The sequence below is a fragment of the Amphibalanus amphitrite genome, unplaced genomic scaffold (genome assembly GCF_019059575.1).
Source record: "Amphibalanus amphitrite isolate SeventyFive unplaced genomic scaffold, NRLGWU_Aamphi_draft 000798F_arrow, whole genome shotgun sequence".
Lineage (NCBI taxonomy): Eukaryota > Metazoa > Arthropoda > Thecostraca > Balanomorpha > Balanidae > Amphibalanus > Amphibalanus amphitrite.
In genome coordinates, this window is record NW_024882292.1 from 132,892 (window position 1) to 158,578 (window position 25,687).

General features: G+C 50.6%; 3 protein-coding genes across 4 annotated transcripts; 1 reads left to right on the forward strand and 2 right to left on the reverse strand.

Annotated features, from left to right (window-relative positions):
* Positions 1-47: 47 nt before the first annotated feature.
* LOC122366334 lies at positions 48-10,655 on the reverse strand. 2 transcript variants are annotated; one of them, XM_043338502.1, is made up of 4 exons: positions 10,436-10,655; positions 7,021-7,151; positions 5,922-6,111; positions 48-905 (listed from the first exon to the last, which is right to left on the reverse strand). In XM_043338502.1, the coding sequence occupies exons 2-4, from the start codon at positions 7,149-7,151 to the stop codon at positions 615-617; spliced, it is 612 nt and encodes a 203-aa protein (XP_043194437.1). In that variant the 5' UTR covers positions 10,436-10,655; the 3' UTR covers positions 48-614. The 2 variants fall into 2 exon arrangements, with proteins under 2 accessions (XP_043194437.1, XP_043194436.1); XM_043338501.1 differs by having other exon boundaries at positions 5,922-6,114; positions 10,436-10,617.
* A 1,401-nt stretch (positions 10,656-12,056) lies between these two features.
* On the reverse strand, positions 12,057-17,037 carry LOC122366335 (structural maintenance of chromosomes protein 1A-like). The gene is made up of 2 exons (XM_043338504.1): positions 13,203-17,037; positions 12,057-12,768 (listed from the first exon to the last, which is right to left on the reverse strand). The coding sequence occupies exons 1-2, from the start codon at positions 16,755-16,757 to the stop codon at positions 12,601-12,603; spliced, it is 3,723 nt and encodes a 1,240-aa protein (XP_043194439.1). The 5' UTR covers positions 16,758-17,037; the 3' UTR covers positions 12,057-12,600.
* A 339-nt stretch (positions 17,038-17,376) lies between these two features.
* On the forward strand, positions 17,377-23,811 carry LOC122366336 (probable ATP-dependent RNA helicase DDX56). The gene is made up of 2 exons (XM_043338505.1): positions 17,377-17,567; positions 21,773-23,811. The coding sequence occupies exon 2, from the start codon at positions 21,825-21,827 to the stop codon at positions 23,544-23,546; it is 1,722 nt and encodes a 573-aa protein (XP_043194440.1). The 5' UTR covers positions 17,377-17,567; positions 21,773-21,824; the 3' UTR covers positions 23,547-23,811.
* The last annotated feature ends 1,876 nt before the right edge of the window (positions 23,812-25,687 follow it).

Sequence of the window (25,687 nt, forward strand, 5' to 3'; positions counted from 1 at the left end):
AGTCGAACTTCAGACGTACTGGACTGGAGAGGTAAAGAAATCGTGTGTATAGGTTTTATTTGTATTGGTCTAAAACCAGGACGTCACGTAACATCTACTGTGATATGCTCAATTCTCTACAGAAACTCCTCACAAGCCAATTCATTCTACAAAATGGGTCTACTACATATTCTACAATACCTAATACGACAAGTGAATGCTTCATTGATCACGCATAAGTTAATGAACTTCAGATCATCGGCCACTGTGGCCTACAAGGCACATTTCAATGAGCGGTCAGATTTGTAAAACACTGGCTGGATTGCTTTTTAATGTTTTTCAGGTAGTCTCGCCGTGCGATTCTCCGGTGGGCCCGCGACTCCATGTATCTGTTCTGTCCGCACCTCGGTACGATGTTCAAAGACAAACATCGCGCTCGTTCACACATCTTGAAGGGAGGTTGTGTCTTACCAACCGGACAGTCCAGCAATCAAAACACATCAGCTGGTCCGAACACTTTTCCCAAACTCTCTTAGAGACCAATCCCTCCCGCCCCTACCCGCTAACACCCACATCTAAAACAGCCATCAGCCTCTCATCCTGCCTCGGCCGCCGGTGCCGTGCCCCCACCCCGCTCAGGGCTCCAGCTCATTCTCCTCGACCGAGGCCTGCTCGATCGCCGTCGCCGCCGCCACCACCGCCTGCTCCGGGTCCACGTCGTCCGTCGCCTGCGACACCTCGACGGCGATCTGGTCGACAATCTGCTGGTCGTCGCGGTCGTCGCCCAGGCCGCGGATGAACTGGGCTACGCTCTGGTCGAGCTGCTGGATCTGACGCTGCACATCGCCGGCCAGCTGGTGCAGAGTCTTGTCCTTGACCTGGTCGTGCACCTGGTCGAACAGCTGGGTCAGCGGCGAGATGGCCTCCTGGGGGAACGCAGCGGAGGGGGCGGTCAGAGGGCAAGGGTCGGGGTTTTGACGGCGCTGTAATATGGTTGAAACAGAGTGAATTTGTGCGTAGCCATTAGAATTAGACATTAGACATTTATCATTAGGATATATGCACTATGTTGTTTCTTACTGGGTGGTAATTCGCAGATTTCAAGATATTTAGATTACAGGTCAAACAAGACATTTCTAGAAACTGCGCAAGTGCAGGAGACACCGCCCGCACGTTAACATCGTACTTTGAGGACGTCCTGACCTATTACGAAATGTCACTGTGGACCAAGAGTCATTTTCAAGCTCCGATCCATTCCGTCACAAGTCACACGTAGCACGCTCCCGGAGTGTGACCTTTGTCCGTCCGTCCCGACGCAAAAAAAGTCCGGTTCGTGACGTTACTGACGCACTGTGACGCCATCGGAGGACACGCAGGACAGAAATTGGCCATTTAGCTGATTTAGCTGTCATCGTTTCAATGCACGGTGTGAGCGACAAAGAACGTCCAGAGTCCTGCCGCGCGGGTGGGGCGGTTGAACCGGACGCCGGTGCTCCGGTTAGTCTGATCTGAGGTCTGCGCGTGTGAGCAGAGCAAAAACAGCTGCAGGATTGTTTACATTGAGAGCCATGTCTGCGGCAGTTAAGCTTGTACTGTTTGCTCATAGCATGAAACTTTGGTCTGGACTATGTTCTGACACGGAATATGTTTAAAATGCGGACCAATGCTGGGCCTTCAACGCTAAAACTTGGGAAATGGCCGCTGCACTGTAGGCGATCCATGCATTCTAGCGCTTCAGGGGCCCGAAAAAAATGATGGCAAATATGAATAAATACTGGCGTATTTTGTAGCTAAATATCCCAGCACCCGAAATGTGACACTATTTGTAACATCAAGCCAAACACTTTCAAACCACACACGTCCAAACACGACCTTTTTTGGAGAGGCTGAGCTCTGGTGCCTGGTCGTGATTTGATCCTAGTTATATTTAGAGCTGTAAATCAAGACAAAAGTTGAATATATTGAAAACTCTAATTTTGATTGAAACCTCATTCCTTGCGAAGTAATATGCATGCCATACTTTCAACTTTTGAAGCTTCTCTATATTTTCTATAATATTTTGCATTACACCTTTTTGACTGCATCAGTTCAAGACTGTGTACAACGTTTGGCAATGCGCATGTTTTACTGTCCGCGAGATCCGGCCACAAAAACACCATTACTTAGTAGCCTAATGTTTGTTCTCAATACCCTGTTAAAATTGTCTGCGACTTTTTGCGATTCACGGAGTTATGGGCGTTTTGCTCAACCCTTACCGTATAAGGTGGGGGCAGGGCCGAGGGGAGAGCGAAGTACCGCCGCCCAACCGAAGATTCTGTTCGCGACAGCTCCGAACTCACCAGCGATAGAAAGCTGAAACTTGGCATACCTGACCTTTGATTCAAGTCGAATCTTGTGACACCAACTACATTTTTAGGTCAGGTCAGTTCACGGACCAATGACGTCATAAGTGAACCTCTGCACGATCCTCAGATGTCGCAATTTCGCAAAGCCCTCAATGCCAGAGCAGCTTTCACATGGAGATGAAACTTACAGAACCTAGTATCCTCCAGAGGATTCACAGTTTGTATGTCTCGGATTTTCCCTAAAGGTCACATGAGGTCAGGTCGATCACATGACCTCACCATTGTGAGTCAATGTTGTAAAATGAACGCTGCTATTTTGGCGCCGGGAACGATATCAAACTAGTTCAAGCTTTACTGTTGCAAGGTCCGATGCTTCACTTTTGCATTGTTGAACTTGCGTGACGTCATTTATGACGTCACTATGATCTGGTCATTATAGTTTTTGGTCCATAACTCCCCAACAAATTGAGCTAGCGATTCAGGCAAGCCACTAATGAACTCAGGAAGATCTGCCGAATCAAATGGTATGCAATTTGACCTCCTTCGACCATTTTCGTGACCTGGGAACTCTGACCTAAAAAACTTACAATCGAATAGGTAGAAATGGCTTCCGTTCGGGGAGAGCAGCATGCCCACGTGGCACCGAAGTTCTAACTCATTTAGAGGCCAAACGGAAAACGAAATTCCTACTCCTTCCTTTAACTCCGTTAGCGTACATTCATTTCGCAACTTTGAATCCCAACCACCAAACATAAGCGTTACACTTACGTTGTAGGTAGACACGATACTAGGCACTAGCTAAAGCTATTTATTTGTAGAACATGTGATCGGAACGTTCAAACAACCACAATTTTTCGCAAGTCATGGTCTCCTCTTTTTTGCTTTGCAATTGCATCTTAGCTTTGCTTACATGCAATTTCAGCGCTAAACCATTTTCATTTCACCGATAATTACCTTCTTCCTAAAACACGATAACTTGCGATCTCCTGAAATGTGGTAGTCTGTTGGTACTATTTTCCCCCAAACAGACCAGTCTGAAAGCGCCTTTGCAACCACAGAGATCTCTATGTTTGCAACAATGTTTTCTTTGCAAAACCAGCACCCGTGGTTTGCGATCAAGTGGTTCATCCGTAACTGACGCTAGTTGAGAAGTAAGTCATAACACAGACAACACTGTATATGTTTTTGTTAAGCCTCTTCTGTCCTGTGTTAAGCCTATGGGGAAAATGCATTGCTCGCTCTCTTGCACGTTGCAAAGAAAACCTGATTACTTCTGATGCAAACACTTATATCAGTTGAAGCGCAATGAAACTAGGCACAAAATAAGGGGTTTAAGGATGACTGGTTTTGAGTCTAACTTAACCCTCGCCCGCACATGCCATTTTCCCATCCTAGAACGCACATGGGGGGTGGTTGCCACCCCCCCCCCCGCGCCATTTCGTTCCTGTTGGAGATAGAGCTTAGCGGTAAAGACCAAAAAGATTCTTTGGGAAGAGACGAATCGAATGATACCCAGTTTTACCTTCTCAGGTCAGTCATTGACCTTCCAGGTCAGGTCAAACTAAAAAATGTTGCTGTTTTAGGTCACCGTTGGATATCAAGCGCGCTGCTTGTCATATACCGATGACGATGCCGTTTTCTGGTGCCAAGCCAGCTAGAACCTCTTTGTCACACTACCCGACCAGGTTTTTGCTGCTGAGGTCATCTCAGGTCAAGTTAGGTCAAGGTCAATAATATGTGTTTGTATGTCTGTGTGTGTCTGTGTGTATACTGATGTGTGCACCGATTGTTTATGTGTCCATATTACATGAAATCATGATCTGAGAAGCTTTTACCAAAAATGTAGTCAAAAAATTTCAAAAAAAGTAAATTCAGCTTGCCTAAAACGCAATTATCTTAGGTGACCTAGGTTGACCTTGACCCTGACCTTGACCTCTGTACATCGTCGAACAACATGTTTCATGATAGGTGGGAGGTAGGATTGGCATAAAAGGCCGAAATCAAGGTGTTAAAAGCTCACAAGGCCCATAGCCAACGCAAGATGTTGAGAATTGGCCATTTGGGTCATGACATGACCTGAAAAACAAGGTCATATCTCCGAAACCAAAAACCACAGAAACTTGAAATTTTCAGTGGACATCAACAAAGGATAGAGGAGCAGCTATACGAAAAATCAGCCTTCTAGCTCTAAAAATGTTGAGTGCAGAGCAGAAAGACTACCTGGGGGGGGGGGGGTGGCAACCACCCCCCCCCCCCCCCCCATGTGCGGGCGAGGGTTAAGATATAGCTCATGAAGTGCTAGGATAGCGAAATCGCCTACTGTGCGCTGGGGACACCGTGCTGCTGAATCGGCTATTTTACCGGCAAACGGTCGCCACTGGGTTCGCCACCGGTTCTGTACGCCCACCACGGACATGACCTTGATTAGGTGACCTTCGGTAAATGGCCGTCACACAACACCTGCCTTCCGCCCGTGGTCCACCATTGGTGGCTCTGCGGTGATCAGTTCTGGACGGGCGATACGAACCGCTGGTGGGTGACCTTGGGTCACGGTGGTCCTGCCCGCACCACCCGGGGGGAGGGGGAGGGGGGCACGTGCGCACTTCCCCTGGACCGATTACGCCGGAGAGAGGACACGGACGGGGGAGAGGCAGACAGGAAAAAAGCCGGAAATGGGCCAGTATTTTTGCCAATTTCTCTGAACAACATTCATCTACATACTTATCTGACTCTTCCGATCAAATCATGAGCTCATGGCATCGTCAGATGATTGAATTAGCGTTCTGTGTGTAACTGTACAGGAAGGGCAAAGGCGTCGCGTGAAAAGAATCATTTACACTGAGTGAAACAATAACAATATGCAGGAAGGAGCATACACAGTAACAATGGATGTGACCTGCCATTCAGGATCGCAAGTTCAGATCGGAGCGATAAAAAATGCCGCCGCAGTACGACCTAACTGTCCGGTGGACAGTGTCGGCTCTGGAGAATCGAACGGCTGCAGTCAGGCCGAATTCAGAGTGTAGCCCGAGCTCCGATACATCCCTCAAGTCGGATGCCGGTGAAGCGGCGGCCGGCGACAGTGTCCCTGTCCGACCGACAGCGGTTACCGCGCGGCATCCGTCTGAAGGCTTTCAGTTCAGCACCTCTGCGCAGATTACCGTGTTTTCGCGGAAATCTGGGGTCCGATCTCGCCTCTGAGGCGAGGGGTAGCCAAATTACCACAAATCTCCTCTTATTCCACTTCCCCTTCCGACCCCATTCCGTCCATCAGACGTGTGTACCGGTCTGAATCGAGCAGGGAGGAAAATAGCAGAGCCCGATAAAGCCGGCCCGTGCAGGAATGGTACGAGGAAAACAGCGTAATGGTGGCTTTGAATAACACCCTTCGTTCTCACGTACTGCCTAGTTTGTTACGAACATACAATCGACGAGAGCACAGTTTATCGTCGATCGTATCGTCGTCACCTTTCGAAGAGCGAAACAATATGCCGAGAGCACAGTGTATAATATGAATAGCCGAGAGTTCCAGCACTATCGGCATTCGGCATCCCCCCCCCCCCCCCCTCATCCTGTTCTCTCCCCAAAAGAGCTCACCTTGGCTCCCTGAACGGCCTCCGACTCGCTGACGCGGGTGGCCACCTCGACAGTGGCGTTCCGCGCGTCGAGGTACACCTCGGTGACGGTCTTGTTCCTCACGATGTCGTCAATGGCCCGGACCACGGGCGCCATCCACGAGTTGATCCGCTGCGCCAGGGCGTCCAGTGAGGCGAGACCCCAGCCGGAGCTGCTGCAGACAGCGGAGACGGGGGGACGGGGTAGTCAGAGGCGCTGATTGGCCGGGAAACAAGGCGGGAGGGTGTGTCGGAAGGGCGGGAGAAAACACGCATAAGTGTGCATCTCGAAGTTGGGCGCTGCATTTCTTGAAAAGGCTTGGGAGATGGAGTTGGAGTCAAATGACGGGAGTCTGTTTCATGCATTAGAGTTATATCTGCTGTGACAAGGCGTTGGCTCTGTTGCCCGTAATTAAAGAACGGACGAGAGAGAGAGAGAGAGAGAGAGAGAGAGAGAGAGAGAGAGAGAGAGAGAGAGAGAGAGAGAGAGAGAGAGAGAGAGACCATTTATTCAATAACAAACAGATGAATATAACAAATAAAGTAGACGAAGCATGCCGCATAGCAAGGACGGTCTTTTATCAGTAAGGGTGGCCTTTTATCAGTCGTCGGCCGTCGCAACGCTACATGAACCGATCGTTGTCGCGGCATACCTACAGTGCATTGTCCGAGAATACATGTCGGGTGGGCCATAGGTCAGGGGTCTCTTTTTAGACACGAAGCTTCGCAATATAGGGCATCAGACCATAGATACAAAGGTGTAGTGAAGACTTCTGTGGATCAACAATGAGACAGATTAGCTCATCAAAACGACACTGGGCCAGAGAGCAAACAAAACGAGAGTGCGTGATTGACCCAATCGTACTGTGATCGGTGACCGACATGTCAAACTAACAACAGAATAGATAAAACCTTATCTTTCGCCGACCATGTGTGTACGATGCCCCATAAGCTGTACTTCGAAATGTTCGCAAAATATTTGGCCGGCACGCATTACCCGCGTACTGGATAAAACCGATATATGTATGTATTGTCCACTGGGACGTTTCTGTCTACAGTTGTAAAGTTGTAGATATACTCACGAAGGCAGCACGTTTTCGTCCGTGGAAGGGCTGGCAGCGGCCGGCTGTTCCTGAGGCTCGGTGGGCAGCGGATGAACCGTGACCACGCAGGCAGCGGCCACGGCCAGCAGCAGACAACCAGACAGCTTCATCTGCCGAACGGGAACGCGGCGGTTATACATGGTAATCAAGTTTATTTACAAGTTTGTTTACCGGAGAACATAGGTAGCGGTTTCAGAAGGTAACCGATCAGATGCAGGATCAGGATCAGGCTCATTTACCGAAGAACACAGAAGTTAAGCAAGGTAACAGCCGTATTCACTAGGAAATAAAGGCGGCAACCTTCGCCTGCTTTCCACCGCTCATCAAATAACGCTACTGCGGATTCTGACCAATCCAGTACCGCTCGGCCTCCGGTAGCCCACCCAGTCTGACCCGTGCGCACAACTCCCCGAGTCATGACCGCAGTATCTGTATCCCAGTAAACATGCCGACGTCGGCCCAACGTCGGTTCAACCTCGGCCCGACATCGGCTGGACGTCGGATATGCCCGCATGTTCCGACGTCCAGCCGAAGTCCAGCCGACGTCGAGCCGACGTCGGGCCGAGGTCGTTTGCCGAGGTTGACGAGATCGTTTGTTGTTGGACCGACGGGGCCGACGTCGGCATGTTTACTGGGACAACACGCCAAAAGCATCCGCCGGCGATGGGATCCGAATCCCGTGTCATTTGAACGCGAGATTAGTGCGCTAACCACTACACCACGCAGCCAGCTATCGAATTAAGTTTGTTTTGTTGGGTTATGCCCTTTCGGCCTGACAAGACCATTTCAGAGCCGGAAGGATGATAGGATGGAGACATTGGTCTTCTTGGCGAGCACCCTGGGTCCAGTTCATATAGAGTACCTGGTCCCATTGCTGTTACGTGACACTTATTGGAAAGGGCGACCCCACAATGGATTCCTATAGCCACTCTTACACACCTGCACCAACGTTTCCCAAAGTGTCCCTTTGATAAGTGGTACTTTGGCAAAGTGACACTTGCCGACTGGCCTTTCTATATGAACTGGGCCCGGCCCTGGTGAGTTGCCGGGGCTGAGCCTGACCAAATGATAGGCCGAGCAGCCCCCAAGCACTCACCGCACCCGGCTACGGGCGAGCTCGGCTAGACGGGCAATCCCAAATGGGATAAAGTTTCCCGTCCAGTCCGGATCAGGGGGTTGCGGCGTGGAGGAAGATTTGAGTTTCCTGAGGATATTTTGAATACAGAAGCTCTTTATGAAACATGAAACATGTATTTTATATTATTTTAACGGTCAAAACAGCGGCCGATGTCGGTCCGACGTCGCCCCGACGTCGGCCCGACGTCGGCTGGACCTCAGCAATTGATCTCGATCCGACGTCGGCCCGACGTCGGCTGGACCTCGGCTGGACGTCGGTACATGCGGGCATATCCGACATCCAGCCGACGTCGGGCCGACGTCGGCATGTTTACTGGGATACCAGCAGTCAGCACTGACTGCGCTGACTTGCACAGCTACCATCGGCTGCTTTCGCCCAAACCCCGGAACGTTAACGAGCTTCGACCCGGTCCGACCCGGCTCGTCGAGTCGCGCTGACGCCGTGCAAACGGACCGGACGGGCGAACCGGACGGCTGCGCGCCGACCGGTCACGTTTCCGGCCGGTCAGATCCGCTGACGGGGCTCACCGCATACGGAAGAGACCCAGGAACCGACGGCGCCGGTCGCCACGCTCGCTCGTCTGCGCCACAAGCTTTGTCGGTGGTGTGAGCACTCCTCCAGAACGGGAGAGTGACAGATGACCCGACGAACTGGTCCCTCCGGCTGTCACCGGGCAGGTCTGCCGGGCTGCTGACCACTCTGGTTCCGCAGTGAACCGGTGCTTTCTGTCGAGCAGTGACTAGTCCGGAAGCCCGGAGACCAGTTCAACAGGCCGCCGCCGGGGCAGACCAGGTCGGTCAGTGACCTCAGTGACTTTAAACCCGGGGAGGGGGGGGGGGGTGGCGTACCCCAGCCGTGCTCCAGTTCTGCTCTGGGTGTGTTCCAAACGTGCTCAGACCGTATTCAGACCGTGCTCTGGGCACAGCTGACGGTGCGCTCCCGGGCACGAAGTCCAGAACGCCCGGTCGTTCCCGATGGGCTCGACAGGATCTGCTCTGCACCGGAGGCGCGGCAAATTATGCCCGCCGCTCAGCTCTATACTCCAGCTCTATGCTCAGTGGACAACATACGGTGCTCGTGTACCGAGTGAATCGGAGACGATGCGGCGCGCCCCGTGATGCGGCGTCAGGTAAACACGGCAGTTAAAAATGATCGACGCCACGGGAGACGTCCTCGTTTGATTCACGCCTTCATTCTTTGGCTCAGCCTTTGATTGTATCCGACCAATAAATTGGACCATTACACCTTTTTGCATTTGAAATCAACCATTCGCCATAACTGTTTGAGGAGCCATTTCGACAATCGGCATTGAGCACAACTATTCCGGCGTGGTGTGCTTCATTTCAGCCATTCAGCAAAACAGATTGAACACTGAAATGAGCGATCTGCAAAACAGTTTAACAGTTCGCCAGACTTCGGCATAGAGGGAGCAAGCTCGGCATATGACGAATACTTTCGACCATTAACGATTTGTTTTGCCCAATGTTGAACCATTCGTTCAATGTCGAGTTGTAGAGGAAGATCGCCGAATAGTTTTGCCCAATGGCGATTCTTTGTGACCAACCGCCCATTTGTACCGCCACCTATATGGCGAATGTGTACAAATGTTTTGCCCAATGGTCAAAAGCTAACGCAAAAAGGTGTATTATTGAACCAGAGCTCACAGTTGGAAACGAATGGGACGTGCTTAAATTCATGACATGAAGCGCACACACTGAATCATGAAACATTTTTGTTTCTTTACATTCTGATTCCAAATAAGCAATATCCTAGCATGTATTACCGTATTACCGTTGAAACAGTCAATAGCAAAGTCGTCACAAACGGGCGAGGACCACAGAGTACTGCCAAGTGTCATCAGCACGGTTTGATCGCTACTCATCCCTACTCAAAACTCATTGAGGTCCGGGAGAACCAGCAGACAGTGGACATTCGGGTCACGGAGTAACGGCTGCGGGAGAGGGCGGCTGCACTGAGGTCAAACGGGTGATAACGGGCAAGGTATGGTTATCGTGGGTGGGGCTTGACCAGCTCCAGCAGCTACATAAATCTCTCTAAATGCACCTTATGTGTGGACAAAAGCCTCAGTTTGGAAATACCCGGGCACTACCTTGACCTAGCTGAAAAAACATTTCGATAAAAAAAGAAATCAGGAAAAAACAAAGCTACATGCTATTTCCACCCCAAAACTCTACGCTATTTCACAGACCAGTACCATCGCCCCTCGTCCCACCCACGGGCCACGGGCACACTCACCTTGATATACTCAGCACCGTCACAGCCTCTCTCGTCAGCGTCCCGTTCGCGACTGAAGCGCCGCCCGCGCGCTCCCGCCGCTAAGTAGCCGCTCGCGCCGGGTGCCGGGCTGACTCATCGGCTCGGAGAGAGAGAGCTGAAGTTCGTCACACTGCTCCGCGAACCGGCCGGCCCGGCTGTACTTTGGACGCGCCCGCTGGAGATGTTAGTACCGGGAACCGGGTCCGGTCCGGACGGGTGGGGGGACCGGACCGAGACCGGACCGGACCGAGACCGTACCGCGACCGGACCGGACCGTGACCGTGGGACGGACGGACGGACGGACGGACAGACGAAAGAGCGACGGGCAAACAGTGGAAGGAGAAGCAACGGGTAGTATATGTAGACCGACAGACACTCAGACAGCTGGGGACGGACAGGCAAATCAGACAGACGGGCAGGCAAGCAGGCAAGAGAGACATCAGTGCGGATGGACGGATGTTCGGGAGTCCGGAGCACGCGATCAGTGGCAGTCACATGTCACTGGTGACGCATGCATTTCGCACAGGCGACGAGTTCGTCATCGAGCGAGAGCTGGATTCTGGATACTTCCTGAGTAATCATAGAGAGTGTGTTTGATTACAGCGGAGCGTGGAAAGAAACGGGCACGCACGTTAAACCATGCGACAGGCTCCACAGATTCGCATAAATAAAATCCGATACGACCTTTGAGGGAACATAATTAATCAACATGAGGTTTTCGTTCTGCATCTAAAACAATGCAAGCTTCGATAAGAAGGATTTAAAAACAAAGGTAAGTGTTTGATGGAAGTCATATTTTTTTTTTCAAACTCAGTGAAAGTTAAAAAGAAAAACACGAGTCGTTTTTCTCATCTCGAGCACTATTTACTATTCAGTGTTCACTGCACGAAAATGCACAGGACGATAGCGGTGAACACAGGTAAAGGGAGGTGTGCAGTCAGTCGGAACCGTCTGCCCAGTACTGAGTACTTTGTTTTACCTAGTAAGAATTCGGGAAGCGCTTCAATGCTGTCCTGCAGCGACATGTCGGGTGAATTCGTGCAATAACGCATCAAATGACACTCGGTATAACACTCTAGCCCTCTCTGCGCCGTGCGAGCGCCGAGCACCCCACCCGATGGCAGGCGACCGTACGGGCCCGAGCGTCACCGAGGCGACCTCTGAGGGGCGGACGGTGCCGCCTCTACCGTCAGACGCTCATTGTAGTGCCGTAGGTGGCAGGGCTGTTAGGTGGTAGCAGCAAAGCAAGGCAGCGCCAAGGTAGCATTGAATGGTTGCTGTGTATTTCACGTGGCTCGTTATGATTCAACGTTACCAAACTCTGAATCCAGTTCAGTCGAAAAGGGTTATGTTTGCAGATAAAGTACTAGTTGATGGATCTAGCATCTGACTCGTGGAAAAGCATGCAAAGGCACTACTTTGCTTCACGTGGCATAATTTTTCATATGAAGAGGTCGCAACCGTCAGCAAACCTAAGAAAAATGTTTAAAGCGGCCAGACATAATCCAGAGTGCCTTCCAAGTTACTCCTTCAGAAAAGGCGTAGGGCGTAGGCTGAGTCGCAATTGGAATCGTGTTCAGTAGATACACAAACTTAAAAGTAATATTTTTGAATGTATTTACAAAAAGACAATTAGCCCGGTGAAACTTCACGAATGACGAACTGTAGCAATATACGTCATGTACAATCATTTCTACCACTGAGAAATTGCTATAGCGGGCCTAACGCCGAAATGAATTGTACCATACTCGCTAAGTGCCAATGCGAATGACAGACCGTTAAAACGTGGACATCTGCACCCAACAAAACAAGGTTATGATCGCGAGCTCCCCACTTCCGTACTCGAAACACTCATGAACGTGAACACTGCTCTAAAAACTAAAAACGGTCGGTGCCGCCTCCGCAGCGCGCCGCGGCACCCATCCCGACACGTACAGACCCCGGGTGCGGTGTGTAGCCGGCCCGGTAGTGTCTCGCAGTCGGGAGGCCGCGTCCCGGCCTGGTGGCAGTCTGTACTGCGTCAGCGTCACCTCACCGGCACTGCGCGGACGACGGCGACTCGACGGCCGTCCACCGGACAGAGACCGCTCGGCTGTGCGGGCGGGAGCGCACACCAGCGGCTGGCGGCGGCGCAGCAGCGTCCGTCAGCGGCGCGGCGCGCCCTGCGCCGGCTCCGACTCCAGGTGGTCGGAGTAGTCGGTGAGGCGCAGCGTCAGCACCCGACTCTCCAGACACTCGCCGTCGTCGGGACAGATGCCGATCAGCGCGTCCGCGTGGCTGTAGAACTCCTCCTTCAGCGAGATCACCAGAACCTGCAGAAACAGTGCGAGACGAGTGTCACACCGCTGTCCGGTGAAGCAATGGAAATTTGTAAGAGCCTAAAGTGTAGTTACACATGCAGTTACTCCAATAGTACAAGGTATCTGAGAGAGCACAACCAGTGATAGCCTGTATCAATGCTGTTATAAATATCTTAAAATAAGAATCATCTACTAATCAAGACCAAAAAGTGGAATGGTGGCAATACATTTTAGGATTAAAACAACTAACAAAGGGCAAGATAGAGCATTGTCACACCATCCTAAGGTTCAAAACTACAGGTAAATTAATATCGCACAAAATCACAAAATCAAACCAAATTTTTACTTGTAAGACCACCGGAACAATAGAAAACGGTTAAAAGTACGTCAGCTATTGAAACTATTGAGCGTTTTGTCAATTGGTGTAGCAGCGCGCTGCGACTGACCTGGAGCCTGGTGGCAGTCTGGCTGCGGATGTAGCCGGCCACCTTGCCGATGTTGGTGTTGTCCAGCGCCGCGTCGATCTCGTCAAGCACGAAGAACGGCGCCGGCTGGAAGCTGTGGATGGCGAACAGCAGCGCCAGCGCCGCCACAGTCTTCTCTCCTCCCGAGAGGTTCGACATGGGCTGGAACCGCTTCCCGGGCGCCACGCAGTTGTAGTTGATGCCGTCCAGGTAGGGCTCCTCGGGATTCTCCGGGCCGAGGAACGCCTGCGCAGACTGGTTCTGCGCCAGCGCCTTGTAGATGCCGTCGATCTCGTTAGCCACGTGCTCGAAGCAGCTCATGAACCGGTCGTGCCGCTCCTTCTTGACCCGCTCAAACGCCTGCTTGGACTTTTTGGCACGGCGTCTAGCAGAGTCGAACTCTTCGTTCGTCTCCTGCAGCTTCTCCCTGGCCATGTCCAGTTTCTGCATGGCGCGCATATTGGGCATTTGGATCTTCTGCAGCATCGAGCTCAGCTCGTTGATCTGCTTGCCCAGCTTGTTTTCAGCCTTTCGAACTTCGTCGTCATCAAGGTCGAAGAAGGATTCGTCTAGCCTCGAGTAATCCACCACAATTCTTGCAGCTCGCTCGGTGATTGATGTCGTGGCCTGAGAAGGTCCTCCTCCAGGCGTTTCCGAGTCTCCTTCGTCGGGACCTTCCAGGTCATCCAACGAGCCTCTTGACGTCGGGATGATGATGTTCTCCATCTTACATTGTTTCAAGATGGAATGTCTCTCACTGCGTTTCTGCTCAGCCTTGGCATCCAGAGCGTTTATCTGCTTTTGAACTCCCTGCATCTCTTTGGCGATCGTGCCCACTTCGCGTCGAGCCTTGTTGATTTCTTCCTCTTTCTCTTCGGCCTCTTGCCTCATGCCGAGCTTCTCAGATTTCAGCTTGTCTAGCTCGCGCATGTCTTTGTCGATGGCAGCCATTTGTTTCTGTTCGGCCAACTTGCAGCGCTCCAACTCTTCCTCGTCGTCGGCGACGGACTTCTCCCAGCGCCGCACGTTGTTCTCCGTGTCGCGAGACCGTTCGAACTCGAGCTGGTTGGTGATTCTGTTCTTCTGATCCTCGAACTCCAGCCGTCGCTTGGCTTTCTCGGTCTGTGAACGCAGCTCCCGCTCTTCGTACTGGCGAATATTCTGCACACCGATCGCCTGACAGAAGCCGGAGAACACCACATCCTCGACCGAGTTCATGTTCTCCTTGATCTCCTGAATGTCCACGTCTCTCTTTCGCATCGTTCGCTCGATCTCGTGGATGCGAGGTGCAAACGTCTCTAGTTGATTCCGCAGCTGTTCCAGTTCATGCTGGAGCTGCCGAATCTGCTTGCCTTCAGTGTTCTCTTTGTCAGTGCGAGCGTACCTCAGACGAGTCTCCAGACCACGGATCTGAGACTCAACGGTGTTCAGCTCAGACTCTTTGCGAGATTTCTTCATCGCATCCCGCAGTGCTTCTTGCAGGCGCTCTTTCTCGTTCTTCAGATTGCTCATGTGCTTCTCATCCCAACGTTTGGCTTTACGAGCCAAGTCCAGACTGCCTCCAGAGATGATGCCAGACTTTTGGTAGAACGTGCCGTCCAGAGCCACGGCGTCATACCTCTGGCCGTCCTCCATCTCGTAAGCGACCTTCATGGCATCTTCGGGAGTTTCCGAGATCAGCGCGTTGTTTGTGACAAACACCACGGCACGTTTGATATCAGGGGGATTGTACTGAAGCACGTCGTACACCAGCTTCACGTTTTTTGGGTCACTGATGTTGCGCAAACGTTCCTTCAGCGGTTTGGCTTGGATGTAGTCCAGTGGTAGGAACGTTTCTGGATCAAGCATTTGCTCCTTCAGGTACTGGATGCATTGTCGTGCTGTTTTCTCTGTGTCCACAACGATTGCCTCCATGTACTTGCCAAGAACTTTGGTAATGCCCACATTGTACCTCTTGTGGATGGGCTGGCACATGTTGATCATGCGATCAAATACACCAGGAAACAGTCGCTTGAAGTTCTCCACAATCTCCTGCTTTTTCTTCCGTCTTGCCTCTTCATGTTTGTCCACTCTGGCGTCTCCCAGTTGTTCTGTGACCGACTCAAGTTTGCTCTGCAGGTCAGTGATCTGGTCTTTGCTGGTTCCAACTTCAGACTGCAGTTCTTCCCGCAGACGGCGCTGCTCCTCCAAAGACGCTTCTGAGGAGCGGATGTGTTCCACAAGTTTCTCAATTCGCTTTTGGGCATCTTCCAGTTCATGGCCTTTTGTTTTCAGACGATTTTCCACCTCTTGCTTTTTTCTCAGTTCATTGTCGAGACGATCTTGATCTGACTTTTGTTCCCGATTCACCGAGTCCAGATCCTGCAGATATCTTGCAGATCGTTTTGCAGCATCCTCCTTCAGCCTATGATACTCCGCAACTTGAGCTTCCTCAAGGCTTACAGACTTCCCTTGGCTCTGAGAATCACCTGACACAGTTTCTTCATACTCAGCTCGTTTTTTGTCAATCGCTCTCATTTCTTCCTCAAGCTCATGAATATCTTGCATGTGTGCCTCATGAGCTTTGCGGGCCTGATTCAAAGACTTGGTGGCTGCATCCACTTTTTTCTGCATGTGAGTCACTCGTTCTTTGGCCTTGATGAATGTGGGCCTTCTTTTGTTGATCTCCACCTCTTTCTCTTTCACCTCCTGGTCAAGTTTAGCTGTGTCTCTTTGAAGCTTTCCATGTTCTTTCTTCTTTTCTTTTAGGTGATCTTCAGCCTTTTCCTTCTTCTTTTCAATCTTGGCAATCTCAGCCCTCTTTTTGGCTATTTCTAGCTCTGCTGCTTCTATCTCCCTTTCATTGTGGTACAGTCTGAACAGCTGCAGCTCAGCCTGCTTGTCATTCAGCTCCTCTTTGAATCTCTGATACTTCTCTGCCTCATCCTTCTCCATTTTTGCCTCCTTCCTCTCAGCTGCTATGCCCTTCTTCTTCTGGTAGGTGTGCTGAGTGTCTTCTTCAGCTTTCACCATCTCTGCTTTCAGTCTGTCATACTCTTCCTTCATTGCTCCTGAGCCACTGATCTCTTCAAACAGGGCAGTTCTTTCTTTGGGATTTTTCATGGCTATGGATTCCACAGCTCCTTGGAAAACCAAGAAGTTCTTGGCTTTCACATTCACTCCAAGCTTCTCCAACTCACTCATGTACTGAGCAACGCTGACAACATTGTTGTCTATGCGATGATCAGATGACGAGCCTTGTACGTATCTGGCAAACCTGCGCTCAGTTCCATCTTCCAGCTCAAAAACTGCAGTCACTCCAGCAGTTCTTGATACAGGCTGTCCAATGGAGGCTCCATGAATGAGATCACTGAGCCTCTTCACACGAAGGAGACCTGTTTTCTCCCCCATGACAAAGCTGATGGCGTCCATGTAGTTTGACTTCCCTGAGCCATTGGGACCAATGATGGCTGTAAATGGTAGCAAAGGACCAATCTGCTTGAAACCCTTGTACGACTTGAAATTTTCCACTTCAATGTACTTCAGCTTGGAAGGCATTGCGATGCACTTCTAGGTTTAACAGATTTGGAAGAAAGATCCTTTCAGGAATCGTCGTTGACGTAAACTAGGTATGTTCCTTGTTAGGGCATGAAGGCGATGAGGTTACCACTTAACCTTCACATAATAACGGCTTGAGTAGTGCTTCAATACACTGGATTATTATATTATCATGAAACCCTCTCGATTATGCTCAATGAAGCAAAAAAATCGCACTTTCCACCTTACAATGGACGACGGTGAAAACAGGGCGCCTGGGGCGATTTGATCAAGGTTCGTGAAATTTACACGTGACGTTTGGCATAGAGAAGGCCCATGAAGCGGGAGAAGTTCAAAATGTCACGTGACAAATATGCCCTCCGGCGCCCTGTTTTCACCGGCGTCCCTTACAATACCCAGCAAACACAACTCTTTGGCCGTAAACAATACAACCGTCGCCAAATGTGGCGCAGTTTAGATCTCTTGGAGCCAAATTGATTCAAGAGTTATTTAATTACCTAATACCTAGATTAAAACTTATTCACTTTTTATTCATGAATGCAAAAGAATACAGTATATTTTTTTAAATTTGATGCATAGCAATTTACAACAATAACGAAGCTTATTGGAAAAATATTAGTTTGTCTAAATTTAAAGATGGCTGCGCCCTACTACGCGTGTGCGCCGTGGTTTTACACGTTATTTCCCCTTGCGCTGTCGCTTTTATTGTTATGGCGGGCATTAGGAGCAGTTTAATCATTTATTGTATTTCTGAGACGTAACTTTCTTGTACGTGGTCGCTACGCGTGCCGTAAACAATTTCATTGCGAGGTAATGTACCTAGTCTGGTAGTGCAAGGTGAAGTGTCAATTATTTTCAAATGATTTAGACCAGTTTGAGGTACCGGAAGATGCTTAGATTGATGACATTGCATTGATTTACACTTGTCCTGAGGCCAGTTTTGCCAACAGAAAAATAGCTATCTGCTGGATTTTTGGTATTCTTATAGCAGGCGTCTCACATGCTGCCACCGGTTTGGGAAAAGTCGCTAGATTCGTCAGGTCTAGAGATATTTCTACCAATTTGCTATATAGGGTAATTACATAGCGGTGATTTCAAAAACGGAGTCAGTTTTTTTCTGAGGGGGGGCAAGGGGGTACAACAGATAACTTGTTTCCTGGGAACGTCTGATCGGAGTTGGGCTTGCAAGGCCGCGTTGGAAAGCGTTAGAGTAGACAAGCCTAAATGCTAATTAGTAATGCGAATTATCATCGGATACTGGGGGAGGGGGGTGGGGGTGCGTGGGGGGTTGCCCCCCTAACCGATAGCTCGGGAACGGCTGATCGGAGCCAGGCTTGCAATGCGGCGTTGGAAAGCGGTCGAGTAGACAATCCTAATTAGTAATGCAAATTATCATCGGGATATGGGGGGTGCGTGGGGGATTGCCCCCCTGACCGATAGCTCGGGGACGGCTGATCGGAGCAAGGCTTGCAATGCGGCGTTGAAAAGCGTTCGAGTAGACAATCCAAATTAGTACCTACCCCCCCACGCACCCCTCCCCCTAGTATCCCGATGATAGTTTGCATTACTAATCAGGCTTGTCTACTCGAACGCTTTCCAATGCCGCCTTGCATGCCTGGCTCCGATCAGCCGTTCCCGGGCTATCGGTCAAGGGGCAATCCCCCCACGCACTCCCCCCCCCCTGCCAGCATCCCGATGATAATTTGCATTACTAATTAGGATTGTCTACTCGAACGCTTTCCAACACCGCATTGCAAGCCTGGCTCCGATCAGCCGTTCCCGAGCTATCGGTCAAGGGGCAATCCCCCCACGCACTCCCCCCCCCCTGCCAGCATCCCGATGATATAGTCTGCATTACTAATTAGGCTTGTCTACTCGACCGCTTTCCAACGTCGCCTTGCAAGCCTGGCTCCGATCAGCCGTTCCCCAGCTATCGGTCAAGGGGCAATCCCCCTACGCCCCCCTCCCCCCAGTATCCGATGATAATTCGCATTACTAATTAGCCATTAGGCTTGTCTACTCGAACGCCTTCCAACACAGCCTTGCAAACCTGACTCCGATCAGGCGTTCCCGGGAAACAAGTTATCTGTTGTACCCCCCTGCCCCCCTCAGAAAAAAAAAACTGACTCCGTTTTTGAAATCACCGCTATGTAATTACCCTATAAAGCGAATTGGTAGAAATATCTCTAGACCTGACGAATCTAGCGACTTTTCCCTAACCGGTGGCGGCATGTGAGACGCCTGCTATAAGAATACCGGATTTTTTTGCTTTCAGTTTGGACTCCCAATTGAGACTTAAATGTCTCGCAAATACAAGGAAAAAACAATCAAACCTGACCTAACCTTATCAACTTACCAGTTGGCCTGCAACCTAACAACCTACAAATCAACCAACGTACAACCTACAAACCTACAACCTAACGTAGCCTACAACCTTAAATTTTTGCTGTTGCGTATTTGTATGAACAGCGCCATAATTGTAGATCTAACCTTATCTTGCCAAATACTGACGGCTAAACACATAGAGCATAAACTGAAATGGTAAAGCCCCATCCACTTACAATGCCCATCACATTTACGCTCCTTATGTGAAGCAGTCTCAAGGCAAAAAATCCGGTTGGCAGCTCAAGCTATTTTTCCGTTGGTAAAGCTGGCCTCTGCCTAATTTTGTCTTGCACCATCATGGCATATGATGGGAGATTTACCGATATCTTCAGTGATAGGTTGAGATTGGTGTTTGGTGTTGATGTTATTAGCATGCTGCCACCACATCTGTTTGTCAATATGGAAGCTGACACTTCACAATTATTGGCTATGAAATGATGACACACTCCAGAAGTCCAGACCCATATAGCACTTAAATTTGGGCCGTTTTCCCCTTTCACAGTGCCCGAGACTCGAGAGTAACAAGATTTGGCCGTTTTTTTTTCTGGTATAGACAGACAATTAGGTAATTTTCATTATGGGAAGCTGTTTCAAATTGCACAACTTTCAAGTGAAGAGTTAAATGAAGTTTTGTTGTTGTTTTTTTTTTTGGGGGGGGGGGAAGAGTAGAGTGCCTACCTATTCGTACTCACAGCATCTCAAACAGATATTCTGGATTTGCCCAGCATTACCAGTTACCACATGACTTTAATCAAGAAGTTATTAAAAGCCAGCTGGTAGAGGTATCAACTCACCTTGTCAGGCTCCATCCACCACTCACAGTATGCTAAAAAAAAGTATGCTGATAAAAAAGACAACCAGTGCTTAGGACTCCACCAAATGGTATGCATCAGTCCTGGGCGTATCTAGCATCAAATCTGCCCAAAATAGGCAATAAAGCTCCCATACAGAGTCTCTGGTATATGTTCCTGAAATTTTGTGTCATTGCAACATTGGAGCATCAGATGAAATGCATCCATTATCAGTGTGCAAATTTATTAATCCTTTTGAAGCTTTAATCATATAGAAGTTAGATAAAGCACGCGCAGTGGAAGGGTTGCGAGTACTACGCCCAGTGGAAGGGGGGGGGGGGCGGATGTCGCCCCCCCCCCCTAAGATCTCAGCTCCCACTGGAGCTAGAAAGACGAAATTTGGAGGGTAGGTGAAGGCCCAGGAGAACTCTGTTGTGTGTGAATTTCATGACCCTAGGTCAATATCTTCAAGGTCAAATGAGGTCAAATGTGGTCAAATCTGCCATATGAGCGACTTTTTTGCGTTTACACGCCGATAACTCAAAAAGTTACCGGCCGATTTTCTTTTTTCTTTCACTCTAAGAAAGAATGTACATTTGTGAGTATGTATGGTGAATTTTTTGTTAATCCAACAATAAATATGGCAGATAGAAGCCTGCTAAGGGTAAGACGTCGCCGGCTGAAGCGGGATCGGCCGACGCGGGAAACGCGGCAATCACAATTTTGTGTTAACACACTCATAACTCAAGTTGTTACCGGCCGATTTTCAAAATTCTTTGACCATAAGATTGCCTGTACATTTCTTAGTCTTCTCGCGAAATTTGACGCGAATCGAATATAATCAGTGGTAAGGAGCGCCATGTAAAGACGGAACCGTCCCGCCCCGGCACAGTCTACATACAATTCAGGCGGCGCGTAACGTCTAGCGCCGGCCGCGGCGGCAGGATGTTTGACTTTACACTGCTATTACTAGAAATATTGTGACCCGATTTTCTTATTTCTTGCACGAGAAGTTCCACAGTTCAATTCTGGACAGGTAGCCAAAATTTCACATTAATATTATGTTTGCGGCGCGAGTTATTGGCGGAAAACAGGACGGGTGGGCGAAATCCGCCCCCCCCCCCCCCATCTTCCACTGCGCGTGTTAACCCTCGCCCTGGCAGGGCATTTTTCATAACACGGCCTGGCAGGGGGGGGGGTTGATGCAACCCCCCTCGCGATTGGCTCATATGGCACCTAGAAACACCAAATTTGGTAGTTAGGTGGGCCCCCTGGAGTTCTCGCCCCTGTGCAAATTTGGTTGCTTTGGTCAATATTTAGGGGGTTTTGGAGGGTATAAATGACCAGCTTTCAGCTCCAATCTTTAGCAGTGCAATTCAAGAAGTGAACAATGCATCAACAAGTTCTCTACCTACCCCTCTGATTTGCCCCTTTCTGCAGCATGTTTGTCAACCTGGCAGCATGTTGGTACCTATTTGTTAAACCTCTGATGTAAGATAAAGTTGTCCTAAACTAAGCCCAGGCTCAGTTGAGCCTTTTTCAGCTCAAGTTCAGTGCACGTTCAGATAAGTGATGTAAAAAACGAATATTTTCTTCATTCAAAGGCGAGAGGAAACAATGTGTTTACATGTCTTTTGCCCATTTAGTTCAATATCAAATATGGGCTAATTATGAGCAGGACTGTCTAGGCTTGGTGTGGGTGCAGGGTGGACTTACATTTCCAACATCCAAATAACTAGCAGCATATTGTAAAACAACGATGTGTGATTTCCAGCAGCAGATTGATATTTGTGAATCTGCTTTAGGTATTAAATCAGTTGTTTTATCTCATATTTACAGTTACCTCTGCGCTGCATAACATCTGGATAACATCATAACAAGAATCACAGCCATGGAGGAGGAAGATCCTCCAGTTGTTCAGTTTCACGAAATGGGGCTCGATGACCGGCTTCTGCTGGCCATATCTCGCCAGAAATGGCACACACCGACCCTCATCCAGGAGAAAGCCATCCCCCTGGCCCTGGAGGGCAAGGACATCCTGGCGCGGGCGCGGACCGGCTCCGGCAAGTCAGCCGCCTTTGCCATCCCCGTGATTCAGATGATCCTGCAGAACAAGAAGTCGTGCGCGCACCAGGAGGTGCAGGCTCTGGTGCTGGCGCCCACCCGGGAGCTCTGCCAGCAGCTCTGTTCTCACTTTGAGGCGCTGACCAGCTCGTGCTCGCGCGAGGTGCGCTGCGCCAACATCGGCACTCAGGCGGACCTGGCGGCGCAGAAGGCGATCCTGCAGCACCGGCCGGACGTGGTGGTGGGCACGCCGTCGCGCGTGCTGGCGCACCTGCAGTCGGGCAGCCTGGACGTGTCGCGTTCGCTGCGCACTCTGGTGGTGGACGAGGCGGACCTGATGCTGACGTTCGGCCACAGCGGCGACCTGCAGCAGGTGGCGCGCCACCTGCCCGCCGTCTGCCAGGCCATCCTGATGAGCGCCACCCTGTCGGAGGAGGTGCGCGAGCTGCGCCAGCTGCTGCTGCATAACCCGGTGGTGCTCAAACTGGAGGAGCCGCAGCTGCCCGCCTCCAACCAGCTGTCGCAGTACCACCTCAAGGTCGAGGAAAAGGACAAGTTTGTGCTCATCTACACCCTGTTTAAACTGAAACTGGTACGTGGAAAGACGATCATCTTCGTGGCCACCGTGGATCGCTGCTATAAGCTGAAGCTGTATCTGGAGCAGTTTGGCATCCCGACGTGCGCCCTGAGCTCGGAGCTGCCGGCGAATTCGCGGAGCCACATCCTGTCGCAGTTCAACGACGGCGCGTACGATATCATCATCGCGTCCGACGAGAGGTTCCTGGACGAGCCGGAGCCGCCGGCCGAGGAGCAGGAAGACACCAAACAGAAGAAGAGAACCAAGAAGGGCGGCGAGGCTGGCGAGCCGAGCAAGAAAAAACGCAAGCAGGACAAGGAGTCTGGAGTGGTGCGGGGCATCGACTTCCAGTTTGTCTCGAATGTCATCAACTTTGACTTCCCGCAGGACGTCGACTCTTACATTCACCGCGTCGGTCGGACGGCACGCGGTAACAGCAAGGGTTCTGCGCTGTCCTTCGTCAGCATCAAGGAGCAGCCGATGCTGGACGAGGTGACGGAGAAGCTGCACACCATGTTCCCGGGCGAGGCGCACCTGTTCAAGCCGTACCAGTTCCGCATGGAGGAGATCGAGGGGTTCCGCTACCGGGCCCAGGACGCCATGCGTGCCGTCACCAAACGCGCCATCCGAGAGGCGCGGCTCAAAGAGATAAAGCAGGAGCTACTCAACTCCAAGCGGCTCCAGTCGTACTTTGAGGAGAACCCAAGGGACCTGCAGGTGCTGCGGCACGACAAAGCACTGCATACGGTGAAGGTGCAGAAGCACATGAAGCATGTGCCGGAGTATATCGTGCCCAAGTCGTTGCGAAAACGTGCGGGTATCATAGAGAAGGAGAGACTGAAACAGCGAAAGGCCGCAGCGGCCGCGAGTCAGTCGTCCTCAGCGAAAAAGCCGCGCAGCGGACGGGCGAAACAGGCGGAAAATCCCCTCAAAACCCTAAAGTTTGAAGGCTTTGATGACGAATTTCGGTGAGAATCTGATTGGACGTCATCTGTCTTGTCTCTTGTACTTATGTGTTGACGTGTTATTAGATATGAAGTTCGGCTATGTGCTGACTGGAATGTGGTACCATATTTTCGTAATAATGAAGCATCTCAAGCTGAAGCGCTATGACAGATTCTGGTCCTACCTATGGGACGTGACCTGCTGTGCGATGTGCTGTTCAGCTAATGCGCGATTGTTGGTATTGTCATTTGGTGGTCATGTGCTAAAACGAGGAATACATTAGGGAACTCAGCATCATTTTTAGACAGTGGTGTACAACCCAGCTGCTATCGCGTAAAAGAGAAATGAAATCTGTTAATCGACTTCAGTTATTGAAAGTCGCCGCACGAACAATTAGTGAATCATTTGCACAATGCGCAATCTATTGATATGATCGCAAAGTCGCATAAGAGCACTTAACCCGCGCACCGACGGGGGGGGGGCGGATATCCGCCCCTTGAGGTTTTTCGCGAATAGCGGGAAAACCGCGGCGCTACGCGCCACGAAATTTGGTACGACTATTCCCTCATCAATTTTACACATGGTGTGCAAGTTTGAACCTCCTACCTTTTAAGGTCAGGTCACCAGGTCACTTTGAATGACCCAACCTCAAGTCACTTTTTTGCAACTTTGTCACCGTGCCAGAGCTACAGTAGATGTCGGAGGCCTTTGAAAGTCACAGGATGTTATAAGGTCATTAGTAGCTACAATTTGTATATCTCGGAATTTTGATATCGGTGACCTAAGGTCAGGTCAATTTCGCGACCTCCCCATTATAAGTCAATGGGGGAAAAATCAACTCCCTATTTTTACCACTAAAACGGGTCGGAATGGCCCCATATACCATACATGACTTCATATACGATCAACCTTCACTACCTTGAGGTCTGTTTTGCTGTTGGGCAGCTGTGAGGTCATGTGACGTCATCAAAGGTCACCAAAGGTTTTTGGCCAATAACTCCGTACAGGAACAAGATACAGCCGCGTGGATGGTCTCATTGTGTTCAGCTCGTCAAGACGCATCGAATGATATACATGATGACCTCGAGGTCACGTGACCTGAGGTCAACCTTTGACCTTGACCTTTCGAGGTCAACATATATATCATTCGATGCGGATTGACGAGAGGATCACGATGATGCCCTTAGTTTGCTCCTATCTTGACTAATTCGAAAGTTATTCGAGAAAAACTCTCCATATCTAGCGCCGCCATTTTGAATTTTTCGACCCCTGTGACGTCATCTTTGACCTGACCTGAAAATGACCTTAGTAAAAATTGTAGATCTTGACCGTGCGTATCCGATGCCGCTTACCGCTTGTCGCTATCTTGCTTTGTTCTCGAGATCTCAGGGGGGGCGGTCATCCGCCCCCCCCCCCCCGTCGGTGCGAAGTTGGCGCAGACCCCCGTCGGTGCGCGGGTTAACCTAAGTTGGAAGGGCCCAAGCTCAGCATCTGAGGACCAGGCGCCCGAGGTCCAATCTCGTTCAATTGGAGAAGATTGATAAAACCCTCAGACCCGTTGACCTGTTTCTGGGATCCATTCCACTCAGTGGCTATCCCTGTAACTATTTCTGGTCCTGAGGCCACTGTCGCCGTCACAGGCCGTCCGGTCTGCTATGCGCACCTCACAGCCGGCGTCTCCGGTACCCCTGGCCGGTCTGAACTGGTCTGCCGTCCCCGGAGCCCGGCGTCACGGGGTCCTTCTGGGAGCGAGCTGGCCCGGCTTTGTTCGCCGGCCGCCGGGCGGCAGGCTGTCTGTGGTAGGCTGGCTTCCGGAGCCGGCCCGGCCCGCCGCCAGGTTGCTAGGCCGGGGCTGCCAGCGCCCGCCGCCCGGGCTGGCCTGTTGCTCTCAGCCCGTTCTAGAGATCTGAGGCAAGGTAGATGGTGCAGTTCTCCAGCCACCTCGCCCCCGAGAACAGGGAGTGGTAGCACATGATGGGCACTGATAGGTTCATTCCCCTCGAGCATTTGCTAAGAAATCGACCTGCCCTGGCAATGCTATCCGCAGATGCATACATGTATTTTCGGATTTGTCATCTGTGTTTGTTTCAAACCATTTCGCTGCGACGCTGCGTATGCTTGAGTTTTAGCTGTGTCGTGTTGGTGACAAGCGATGAAGTTTTTGAATG

Bases quoted from the DNA above. Each gene is read 5' to 3' on its own strand.
- LOC122366334 (XM_043338501.1), bottom strand. From the start codon at position 7,151: ATGAAGCTGTCTGGTTGTCTGCTGCTGGCCGTGGCCGCTGCCTGCGTG. The intron at 6,115-7,020 runs GTGAGTATATCT...CGCTGTCTGCAG, and splicing joins GACGAAAACGTGCTGCCTTC to CAGCTCCGGCTGGGGTCTCG. The intron at 906-5,921 runs GTGAGCTCTTTT...GCGTTCCCCCAG, and splicing joins AGGCCGTTCAGGGAGCCAAG to GAGGCCATCTCGCCGCTGAC.
- LOC122366336 (XM_043338505.1), top strand. From the start codon at position 21,825: ATGGAGGAGGAAGATCCTCCAGTTGTTCAGTTTCACGAAATGGGGCTC.
- LOC122366335 (XM_043338504.1), bottom strand. From the start codon at position 16,757: ATGCCTTCCAAGCTGAAGTACATTGAAGTGGAAAATTTCAAGTCGTAC. The intron at 12,769-13,202 runs GTCAGTCGCAGC...CTGTTTCTGCAG, and splicing joins AGACTGCCACCAGGCTCCAG to GTTCTGGTGATCTCGCTGAA.